The sequence below is a fragment of the Nyctibius grandis genome, chromosome 8 (genome assembly GCF_013368605.1).
Source record: "Nyctibius grandis isolate bNycGra1 chromosome 8, bNycGra1.pri, whole genome shotgun sequence".
Classification (NCBI taxonomy): Eukaryota; Metazoa; Chordata; class Aves; order Nyctibiiformes; family Nyctibiidae; genus Nyctibius; species Nyctibius grandis.
Genome location: NC_090665.1, coordinates 16,511,017 through 16,523,713, shown reverse-complemented (window position 1 = coordinate 16,523,713; position 12,697 = coordinate 16,511,017). Strand labels below are relative to the sequence as shown.

Below are 12,697 nucleotides of genomic sequence, written 5' to 3'. Positions count from 1 at the left end.
TCAACAGCTGCCCAGGGCTGCCTTTCACAGTCGGAGTCAGAAAACCCAAGTCCCCTGTATTTTGGTCTTTTTATTTTGCTATCAAGCACATATGTTTACAAACCTTGTTTAGTATCATTCAGGCAAAATGCTATGGTGAATAACTCTGAGAGATCAAATGCACACCTTATCTTAGCAGAGAAGTACCTTTCAGATAAATGACAGGCATTTCAGGAGATCACTGAGATTCATTACCTGGATGATTTCTCATTTTCAGATAGAAATGAAAGGAAATTATCCAATTTCTCTTTTTATAATAACATCCAATACATTTAATGTCCAATTTCATACTGCTTCTTGATTTATAGCATTTACCAGGCTAATCGTGCTTTAGCTACTGTTATAAAAGCAGCTATTATATTAACCCTGTCAGCATGGATGTGCCCCAAAAAGTGTTTTCTTTGCTCACAGATAATTTCATCTGTGATGCTTAACATCTCAGGGTTTGAAGTGGAATGCATTTCCCTAATATGTCTTTAGTCAGGAACACCAGACCGTGTCCTATTTCTTGTAGATACTACATACACACCATGGGTATATGTACCTACAAATCCAGAACTGGTGGCAAAGACCACCGGGCAAAGGGAAAGTATCACATCTAGCAATATTTTTGTATTAAAAAAAAAAATCTTTACCTAGGATATAAACCAATATTTTAGTCTGTGCTACTACAGGAGACCAAAGGGAACGAAGTGATAAACCAGAATCTGATCTTACACTCTCTGTGACCTGTGTCACAAGTAATCAATAGATTACCATGCAAATTACTCAAATGCTTCATCACAATGATCTGTAATGTGCTTGACCAAACTTGAAATTGCTGATAGTTATTTATAGTGGCTAAATGTCTTATAGCTGAACCTAAAACTCTGCCTCTTCCTCTGTCTTCTTGGATCACCTGTTACTTGTGGACAGAGTCCACAAGTAACATGACTGATAGCCATGCAGTTTCCTAAGTCAACCTTGAACTACTATTTTTCTATTGTACCCAGAGTACTGCATTGGGAGCAAGGATGGGGCTCATCAGCAAAACTGTGTGTCTTGAAGATACTGAAACACTCCTTTAATAATTGTGGCACAGTGTCTTCTCTCAGCCATTGTTTCAGATTGTCCATGAACCCATACAAAAGCTTCCTTGTTAGTTTAGCTTTATTTGAATAATTTTCAAGGTGTTCTTCACAACTGTGAAACTTACCATTTAAATAGCAATGTAGATTTTGTGACCTAAGAGTCTGTACATAAATCGGTAATATCCTAACGCTGAGGAGAGCCTAAGGAATCGGCAACTTGGTTTCTCATGTATATGCAATTAGTGTTTGTTGGTGCAGGAACATTCAAACTATCATTGGTGTAAAAGATGTTAGGCAAAATGCTGTCCTTCAGATGTTCTCAGGTGCAGATAGTTGGCCAACTAAGGACAGCAGTAATTTTAAAATAACTGCAGAATTAATGGTTAGACTTGTTACATTAAATTACATGGATTTCTGGATTTCAGAGGGTTTTGTTAGGATTTAGAAGACTTTCCAGGCAAAGACAGTGTGATCTCTGTTGAAAGTGTGTCTGAGTTAAAAGGAACTCAGTGGGCTGAAGTGGCTTGGCTGAAATTGGGCTCTCAACAGGAGTGTTTATTACAGAATGATTTAAAATACTTACTGTACTATGGCTAAAAAGGAATATGACCCTGGAAACAAAGGAAGAGCTGTTTTTATTGGAGCTATTTATGTTACTGAGAGGGAACACCAGTTAGACTGATTATGAGTATTCTATAACCAAAACAAGATAAACAGTACAAAGTGCACAGAAATGTAACAGTACTTGAAAACATACTGCCTTTAATTGAAGTGTTTGTGTTTGGTCACTCACAAATCACAGTTAAAGATATTTAGGCTGACATTCTGTTTTCAATAGTAAATCAACAGATCCTTCACTTTCACTAAATTGTTTTCCAGGACTCCAGAGGAAATATGACCCAAAGGAATACGGTTACAGAAGAGAGAATGTGCCAAGGCCAGGAGAAAACATTTAATTAAACCTCCTTTTCTATACTGACCTTCCTTCCTCTTGACAAATGGTGAAAGGAAAATGTGTTCAAAGGAACACAAGCAAAACAATTGAGAGGGTTCATAATAATTTATAACTATTGAATTATGGATCATCTGAAGATATGAACACATGCTCTTGGCTATTGAATTCAGAGTATCTCAAGGACTAGCTATCTTTCAGGAGGGATAATCCTTGTGTGCCTATTTGAGGCTGAAAAAGGAAAGCTGCGATGCATTTACTCAGAGTAAACCTTCCACTTAATTTAGGAATAAATGAGGAGCAGTAGAGATCAAACTCCTACCTGAATCTCGTTTATAACAAATGACTGTAACGTGATGTACTATCTTATGCTCTTTTCTATGAGCAGAGCAGAATTCAGCAATCGAGTACAATATTCTGATGAGACTCTTAACTAGGCAACAGGATCACTCTTTCTCGCCTCAGCTGACTGCAGCCTCTTTGACTAGATCAGCTGTCAGGACGCCATTCTTTCCAGTGCCATAGTCACATCTCACCCCAGTAAGATTAGAGAAGGCATTGCTCCACTTAGAATTAAATGAAGCTATCTAAATCAAACTCTTGAAAGTGACTTACGTGCTTCAGCTCCTTTGAATTTCAATGTACTTGAAGTTTCTAAACTACTTTTGACTACAGCAGTTGCAATATGGCATAGAGCACGTGTTTAAGACTTACTATTATGTGTTTTACAGTTTGGGAATTACAGGAAATAGTTACTTTATCACTCTGAAAGTTTTAGTACAGTTAAGAGAGTCTCAAGATTCTCACTACTTGTATTTACTGTAAGAGAGAGTGTCTCAGGAGCTGAGGGGGCTCAGTCACCTTCTGGGAAGCAATTAAAGGGGCCCAGTACAGTTTGCTCGTAAAGCTCTGGGGCAGGAAGTTTTCAAGCATATGTAAATGCTTTCAGGTCAGTTGAAGGCTGAGACCTGTGTGACCTCTGTCTGAGATTGCCGTGTTTGACCACCTTGTTAAAGCTCCAAATACCAGACAGGTGCTGCCCGTCCTTTACCCACACAGCAGACTATTGCAGGTTGTGTCCATCCTCAGTATCTGAAAGGCTTCTTCCTCATTATCAGGTAAAGATGCAGAACCCCAACCTGGATAGTGATGGGAGAAGCCTTACATGAGAGGAATTTCCTGTCAAGTTAAAGGTGATGGTTTCTAGTAATGGCTTGATCACTGAGTACAGTGTTGAGTAATACACAATTCTAGCCTTGTGCCCACAGCACAGCAGATGTTGCAAATGGAGGCTGATATGAAAATTGTAAGTTTTAACATTGCTTATGTCTTGTTTAGATCGCTTTTAAGCCAGTTGGTTATTGTTCAAAGACTTGTGTTTAGCATATGTTGTGGGATTGAGCATGGTAACATAGGAGTCCAGTTATATGATCACCTCTCCCATAGATCCCATTCATAGAGATTTCTACAAATGTGGTCTTGAAGAGAATTTTCTGTTATAACTGATTTGACAAAGGAGAATGAATAAAGCTATCCAGATGCTACAACCATATGATGGCAAATCCGAACTTAACTCTGGAAGAACTCAAACAGGTAGATTCTTAGTAAGAAAGACGTGTATGACATTACAAAAAAAGGAAGAAAGTATCAATCTTTCTGTATAACTGAAAAAATATAGTAATGTAGGCAGCACCATCCACCTTGTCTAAAATAATTTGTTAATCCTTTGATCTAAAGTGCATCCTTCTTTGTTCTTAGGCTGTAGAAAAGGAAGGTTCCTGCTCAGCACCTCCTGTTCTGGAGCCCTGAGGCTCAGTCATATTATTACCACCATTTCAGCCCTTGAGATTTCTTACCACAACTGTTGCCTTTCTAGACAAGGCAGAACTCTTTCCAAAGCCAACAATATTGCTTTTTTAATTTGAAGGGCCTCTGCTGGGAAGCAGAAAGAACAGCTTTGGAAGCTTAAAATACAGACCAAATCTGATCAAAGCTTCCCACTTGGCAGCGACGAGGGCTACCACAGTGGCATTGTAAACTGTCTGTCTGCAGCATCTCTTTGAACACAGGGAATACTACTATAGAGTTTAGTAATAATGAAAATAATATTTTTCTTACTGACACAGTAGTGCTATAGTACTGGCCGAGGTCATGTTGTTACTCCAGTTGCTCTGTCATAAAGTTCTGTCTTTCAGCAGTCTAAACCAGTTGACAAAGGGCTGGCATAAGCACAGAATCTTACTCTATTAACCATTTTTTTTTTTTTTGTAAACGGCTATGGTCACAAGCAGTCAAGCCACAGCGTTTAGCCCACTGCCCACCTGCATCCCTAATGCGATACTCTAGTAAACACACACACTGCCTTAGGCTTTGATATTGGAGGAATGGATTAAGGTGCTGGATACTGAAGGAACCAAAACCTTGACTTCTTGAATGAATAGCTTATGTATGAAACATTTTTATTGTAAAGGGGTATACTAGCATTCTCAATAACACTGAACTCTGCTGGCTTATGACTTTTGGGCGCTGATGTCTGCTGAACACTCATTTCCTATCGTGTTCAGTGGATTTGCAATATGGCAATAGGTGGCAGTTTAGGAGTTATAGAATTGTTTTGATCTTCCAACTTCTACACCATAACACTGGATAATGTTATAATTTTATGTTTCAGATGTGGTACAGTCAAATAGTTGGCTTTATTTCAAAAGCATTAACAGCTAAGCCAGATTCTCAAAATGTTTTGGATACAGCCCTATAATCTTTTTTTCCTTTTTCATTTTGAAAACAGTGCTGTAGCCATACCACAAGGAAACCCCCACAAACGCATTTGGTCTGTTTGTGTTTTACGGTGGAACTTCTAAAAGTGGAACAAGAAAAGCTCAGCATAAAACTTCAAAAACTTAAAAAAAAATATATTTTGCCAAAATAACAATATATTATACGAGTTGGTAAAAAGTCCTCTAATTAGGTCTTTCTGCAACTTTTAGTCTGAGTTCTTATGTTCTCTCAGTGTTATTCAATGCATATTTACTGTCAAAATAGATATGGGTAAACCCCTATTATAAGGAGTATATATTGGGGTTGGTTGGATGACTCAGTCTATGAAGAATAAATAGAAGGACCCTTGAGACAACTCTTTTGACTTTGGTGACTTTATATCAATGATAGAGTTATATCTACGTGTAATCTGTAAATGTTTTTTCCTTTCCTTTCCTTCATTGCTGTAGATCTGGATGGGAGGTTACTGCATGCTTGACCCTTGCAAATGGCAGATTTTTTTTTTCATGCTGATAATATTGCTCCTAGTTTACCTGCACTCTGCTCCTAGCTATCCAGCATCATTTCCCATACAAAACAGAAAAGAGTCTCCACAGCAATATCCCCTTTGCTTATGTACTCATTTCAAACAGCTCTGAGGACTCTTAATTTATAGGATGTGAATCCTCTCCTCTTATTCTTGTTGTATGCATTAGATTGTTTTTTCAGTTACATTTTTTACACTAGATGCATTTCTATGTTTTGTGTTCTCAAAGATCACTGACTGTATTAAGGTATGCTGTATTTATGTCAGTGTAGTGTGAATGAATGACCAGCTGCTGTTCACCATCGGAGACCTTCTGGCTCTATTGATGCAAAGAAAGTTTTGGAAGTGTATAACCTTGACATTTTTAGGTTGAGTTTTGCCTAGATGGGCAAAGAGAAATAGGTGTCGGTAGTTATAAAGCTGGAATCTGAACAGTGAAAAGAATAAGCAGAGCTCTGGGAAACCTCTGGAAGTGAGTCTGAAAGTTTGGATCAATTAGAAGTTAGGGAAAGCAATAGTTAAATATTAGAAGAATAGTTTGTTTTGATTAATTTCATTTCCTGTGTTGGTGCTTTCTTGTAGAAGAGTGCAATGAGGAGATGCTCCTGCTGAGAATCTGAGTTTGGACAGATTTGGTCATCCCAAAACAATGTGGTACACCAGGCGTCTGGCATTAGTATTTAGAGAAAGTTGGAGATTTGGAACTGAAGTTTTAGGTGAACTAGAGATGGCATGTTTTCAAGGGCAGACAGGCACATAGACATAGCCTCTTTCTAAAATACATACCAAAGGCAATGGCCAGATAGGCACAGAACTAAAAGTTACTATTAATGCTGCTTAGTATTTATTTAGAACATGGAATAAAAATCTCCTCATTCACTGAAGAACTGCTGCAAAGAGATGCACAAAGAGTCTGGAAATCCCTTGACAAACATTTACACAGGAGGTGATGATAAACAAACAGGACCTAATACCTAGCACAATGCTTTTATAGGACATGTTTTATTAACAGCTTTGTATTTTTGCTCTGCCTGTCAGGAGAATCCTTTATCCCCAAACATCTCATTGCAGGTTTACTATAAAATGTAGCTCTCTATTTTTAATCAGAGTATGGGGAAAGAAGGGAGACATATATCCTAAAGCATTAGCAGGCAAAACTCAACATCTCTGAAGGCACATTTATTGAATGCTTCAATTTGACTGTGAACTCATGCTTAAAATGGCTATCTTTGTTTTGCTGTTGATGTATCATGATATTATTCTTATACACTGATGCAGCTTTATTCATTGTCTGCCAAGAGCAGTGTATTGTAGTCCTTTCACATGGGGAGTAAAGGCAATTTTTTTCTAGTTATAACTCAGATAAGCCAAAAGAGAATGTATTATTTAGGAACGTGGTGCAACCAATTCTGCTCTCAGAATGCCAGCTGATAACGCTGTAACTGACTGTGCATATTCCTCTATGCTCAGAAATGTTATGTTACTGCACCAGACAATTGGGAACATTTAAATAGGACCCAGAAAGGGAAGACTCAACACTTCCTGAAACTTGGTGTTTAAGGTATCTAAAAAAGGAGAAAGCTAAAATAAATAAGACATTTCTGAAAACATATGTCTCATTCTTTTAGAACAAAGTTAAAAAATATTCTGACTTGGCCAAGAATTTTAAGAATCATTTTGAAGACTAATCTGCATGGGTAAATATACTAGTAGATTAATAAGAATGGTAGGGATTTCTTTTAAAACTATATTTTGGCTTATAGAGACATGTAGACATAAATTCTGCCATTAGGTCAATTTCCAAGGCCTTAAGACTTTTCTTAGATTCAAGCTATAGTTTAAGTAGGAGCATATGCTTCAGTATAGTTTATTTGTTAAATGAAGGGGCCTAGAATTGTGAGCCTTAAACTTGGGTGAACTCCTGGGATCCATTTAAGTTTCTTTTTACAAAAGCTGTCAGCCCAGCTGGCCTCTGCAGCCTTGTGAGATAGTTGAGTGATACTGCTGCGTTAAATGGGAGATGGAAATGGAGCCTTTTTCAGTAGCACATGGTTAGTTTTGATAATATATCTTACTATATGTTTTGGCAACAATTTGCAAGTATTGTATAAGCCATACATATTCCTGGAATAAATCAGCTGGTAGTTATCTCTGAGGACACATCTTCATCTTTTCTCTAAAAATAGAGTGACAGATTATGTTTACATTAAGTTGAATTTTATGTTAAAAAAAAGAAAAGCAGATCTGATGCTATTGCTGTGAGGAGAGGTGGAAGATTATGGAAATTCCAGTTATTATGGAAACAAAGATTGATTTTTCAGAATAGTATTACTACTATTATTTAAAAATTGTCATTGTTTTGTTCCCTGATACTCTGTTGATATACGAGGAGTCTTGGTCACTGTTATGAGAATTTCACAATGTAATTTACGGAGAGTGCAATAAATCATTGAAACATAGTATAATAGGTAGAGAATAATACACGATAAGAAGGCTGTACAGATCTTGAGTACTGTCTTTTACCTTGACTAACACTGTAATGCATTATGGTAGAGTAAATGGTAAATATATTAGTGTTAGGTATTTGTAATTTATGTTATTTTTACATATCTTCAACTTAATGGATGATAGATTTATTTATGTTTTAAAACCAAAATGTGGATAAGTTGGTCTGTAATATATAAACTGAAGCATTTATCTCTAGGATAAGACTAACTTGATCAGCCTTGAGGAGCTGAGTTGCATCTCCTGAACTACTGATAGGAATTGTAGCCTATTCCACATAGCTAGAGGGGGCACAAATTAAAATGTATGTGAATAAGATTCAATTCATCCAAATAGTCTCAGAAATCACATGTTCCTCTTTATTATTCTCTGAATGTATCCTGTTCAGTGAAATACATTACCTGCTGGATAATCATTTTATGATGAAACGGTTAATTGGCAAGAAAAGCACAGTCAGCTTTGGACTGTTATTCGCTTGATCACTGTATTTTTGACTGATCCTGTCTCCTGAGAAGGTTTACCTAACCAGCAACTGATAGGTTATGTAAGGAAATCCAGTGTAGTCACTGTGACCTTAAAGCAGCCATTCATATATTTTTAATTTCCTCTAAGTATGTAATTTTGATAATGTGAATAACTTTATTGCTAGTTGTTTAGGTTAACTGATTGAGCACTACGCTTTGGATTTGAACCATAGTGGTAAATCTGGTTCCCTAAAGCATTAGAGAATCATGCAGAAGTGGTTCAAACTGTCCTGGGATGGTGCCTGGTGTAAATTCACATCAATTGAACACTTATGGGCTAGTGTGAGACCAGTCTGCCTTTTCTGAGCTCACAGACATGGTTGCAGCATTTCACTGGCTTCATCCCTTTTTTCTGTAATTGATGACATACCAACCTATTCCAATGAGTCTCTTCACAGACAATCAGGTAATTTCTGTACTCTTAATACAATTTATCTTGGCTTTGTGAGCTGAACCATCCAATCTAGCCTGAAAAATACAATCTCTTTCTTCTAATTTTATTAAAAAAACCCCATGGGGATAGATGCAGCTCAGAATTGCTATTCAGGCACTGCTGCAAGTGTATTGGGAAACTGTGCCCCAAGCAAGGTGGTGTAATTCAGAGCAGCCCCACAACTCAGTTAGCAAACCCGTTTGCTAGAATCCATACAGGTATCAACTGGTATGAATTTCCACCACCTTTAAATACAATTACTTAGCAAAATTACTTAAGATTAAAATGACAAATACTGGTAGCTAAGGAGAAAATTCCATATTGAGATGTAATAAATTATAAAGACAAATATATTCACTAGAAAGAGAAATCAGAGCCTCAAGATACATTTGTAATTAAAGATATCTATTTAAAGTTTTATCTCAGTTTGACCACACACTCATAATTTATGAAGCTGTATGTTCTGATGTCAAGAAATTAAGTGGGAATTATAAACGTAATAGCTTTATAGTAAGAAAACCTATATCCCAGTTACAAAACCAAATTATTTGACTGGTAAATCTGCCTGGCAGATCTGCTGGGATTCAGAGAAGATCCCCAAAGAGATAAGCATTTCAGACCAATAATGGCTGTCTACTTTCAGTGTCTTTGGTAAAATCTGTTGTACAGGTGGGTAGAGAAAGAAGCACATGCTTGCACTGAACAGTATACATAGTTAATATAAGAGTCAGCCCCTCACTTGTGGTCTTGTGGGCCTTCCCACCTCCGGGTAGTACTAAGTAGCAGAAGAAATGCTATTGTATCCAATTAAATTGCTTGTGTTAGTGAAAGCACTTGGCAATGTTAATTTAAAAATTACCTAGAGAGCTAGACCGGGACAGGCATCTAGTGACTTAAGTCCTTAGACTAGACACATGACTACTGCCCACCTCCTTTCTTCCTTTCTGTATTCTCAAAATTATTCCTTAATCTGTTACCATAATCCAAAGCGATTTGGTCCACAAGATCTAATGAGAATATTCCTCCTCACCCACACTTCTGTCGCCATATAGAGCAACGCTATTGCTGACTGACAGTGAAAAAGTGCCAAATCTCAGAAAGACGGCTGATAGTGGCGGAGTTATATCCAAGCTGTAATGAACTTGATTGACATTATGGGACATAAGAAAGATGTCATGAAAAAGAATCAAACTGTTACAGAAATAGAAAGCCCCCACATTGCATATTGATGCCTGCATTTCACATTTATACAGTATACTTGTATGCTAGTCCTCATTTTGTCTGCAAGCTTTTATCTGTGCTTTTTGTTAAAGCTTCAATTTAGTTATCTTCAGCTGATATTTTATAGCAAGTCTGACATGAAGGCTTGTTAATCAGACATCATTCTGTAAACAAGGAAAACATGCTATATAGAGAATAAATGATAAGGAATTCCGAATTACAAGCCTATCTTGATACTGAGGCTTTCTTTGGTGATCTTATGAACCATGGCAGTGAGTTCTAAATGGATTATGAAGTAACCAGAACTCAGCAATAGCATTATACTCCTATTGTTAAAAGTGAGGTTTCAAAGAAGCACACTTGGAAGGAGACTACATTTATATTAGATACTCTTTATTCTAGCTTCCTTTTTCCCTCTTTTTTTTTTTAACCTCCCTTGTCACTCATTGCTGTCTGTAAATTCAAGTGACTATGAAGTAATTTAAAAAATAAGGTAGTGAAGGAGCATATATAAAACACGAGTAATAAATCAATGGCTGAATGGTGCACCAATGCAGGCTGAATGATACACCAATGCAGGCAGATTTTCTAGTATATTCACATTATAATCAGAAATACATTATTTATGACATGTTTGTGTAATCAATACACATTTTTAGATGAGGGCAAAATCTGTCTTTATAGCTCACTCTTCAACAGTGAGGAGGATGCTCCTAGTGTTTATTCACAGTGTTTAAAAGGAACAGGAGTGAAACAAACTCTTAGGAAATAAGGATGGATCTGACCTAGGTCCAAGCCTATAACGAGCTTGGGAAGAACCTGTTCCTTGTGGTCTGGAGCCTCTACCAGGTAGCCAAATACTTCCTTTGTGCTTGTAAAACTACTAAACAGCATACAAGTAAGCCTTAGAAAGCTGTAGGAGTTTAGTGATTGATCCATAGTGATTGCATTCTATTTTGATGGTTAATATTGTAAAGAGAGTACTAACCTGATCTGAAGCCACGTGAGCATTGGTGTTGTGCCCCCACCAAATACCCAGACTGTGAAAAACACAATAAGCAGTGCTGTTGTAAACATCATTTGTTTGGGTTGGGATTCTGTGTCTCGAATAGCTAATGCAAATGCTATTGCACCACGTAAACCTAAAAAAAAAGATAAGAATGATGAAGTTAATGTGATGGAGAAACAGAATTTTAGTCTTTTCAGCCCAAACCCAATTCCAAGGGCAGAGGAATGATCATACTTATAAAATACTGAATTGTGCTAATTGAAAGGATGGTGTTTAATGTAAGTGTAAGCAACTTTGCAAAAGTGGACAATGAAACTGCTCTCATTCACGTAATAATCACACATTTGTTTTACATCTGCTGAATTTTTTTGTCTTGAATAATTGCAAATTAAATAGTAATCTGGACTTTATGCATGTTAAAAAAGAAATCTATTCCCTGTGTTATTTTACTGACTTCAGTGGGACTACTCATGAAATCAGGTGCAAGTGAGAACGAGGGTTGGCTTGAAATCTGTACCCAAACAGGCTACACATTTCTTGTTTGAAACAACAGAAAATTTCTTTAGATTTTCTTTAAAATCTTTCAATGTGCTAAGAACAGTCATAAAAATTATGACTTAAAAACAATTAGTAGTTTTTAAATGATTATTTTAGTATCTAAAAAGGGGATGCAGAATAAATGTAGATCATTAGAATTATAATAGTTGTAAAATTATACACCTACAGAGAGTAAACAAAAGCTTATAAATGTGGAGAAAACGGCTAACAGTGAGTTTAAAAAAAGCCCCATAGGTAGTAATAAGCGAACTAAATAGGTCCTTGCAGAGTGACACATTTAAAAAAGGTGGAGGAAAAAAGCCTGCTAGCACCTCCAGCCCACAGGATGCGTAATACAAATAATACTCTGTATTTTCCAATGCTTTTCATTTATCTATTTAAATTTACTTTATTGTTTTCTAAAAAAAAAAGTTCCACAAAATAAGTGTAGAGAGCGAGGTCATTACATGTATACAATACACACTGAATCCAAAAAGTACTTTGCAAGTATTGAGAGATTAAACCTAATAATTAAATGTCTTGTAAGGCACTGATGGTATATGCAGAGTCATTTCATCAACTGCTAAAAAGCTGCTATTTTTGGAGTAGAAAGCTACTTTAAGATTACATAGCTAGAATGTGAATTATTTGGTATAGAAGATGGACAGTTTATCCAGAGAACAAGGTAAAGCCATTTCTGCCAGGAGGTACCAGACTGTAGTTACATTAGCTGAAAATGGTCAGTGGCAGCAGGTTTAAATCTCTGCTTTTATGAAAATAACACTGCAGTCAACAAGTGGGCTTGTCCTTGACTTTGCTTTTATGTAAAAGACATATCTAAGGATGTGCATACTTTACTATTTTCTTACGGGGAAAAAAAAAAATATCAGCTCATTTTAAACATGTACCTGAGAAGGGAATGAGCCACTGTTGAAACGGTCTTTTTCCAGTGGTTATAGTGGTAATCTAGACGACTAGCCCAGATTAAATGCTTAAATTATTGGTGGCTACATTTTAGTGGAAAACAATGCTGCTTTCCTCAACTGCATCACAATGGTATGTGCAATATTAAATCTAGAACATCTCTCCTTGGTAAGAGGGAA

At 36.7% G+C, this 12,697-nt stretch overlaps 1 protein-coding gene across 1 annotated transcript in view; it reads right to left on the bottom strand.

Moving 5' to 3' along the window:
- The window catches only part of SLC9A9 (solute carrier family 9 member A9), a 210,455-nt gene that overhangs the window by 76,953 nt on the left and 120,805 nt on the right, over positions 1-12,697 (bottom strand). The window contains exon 12 of the mRNA XM_068406383.1: positions 11,037-11,190. Within this exon, the coding sequence (XP_068262484.1) occupies positions 11,037-11,190 (154 nt within the window). The remainder of the gene's footprint in view (positions 1-11,036; positions 11,191-12,697) is intronic.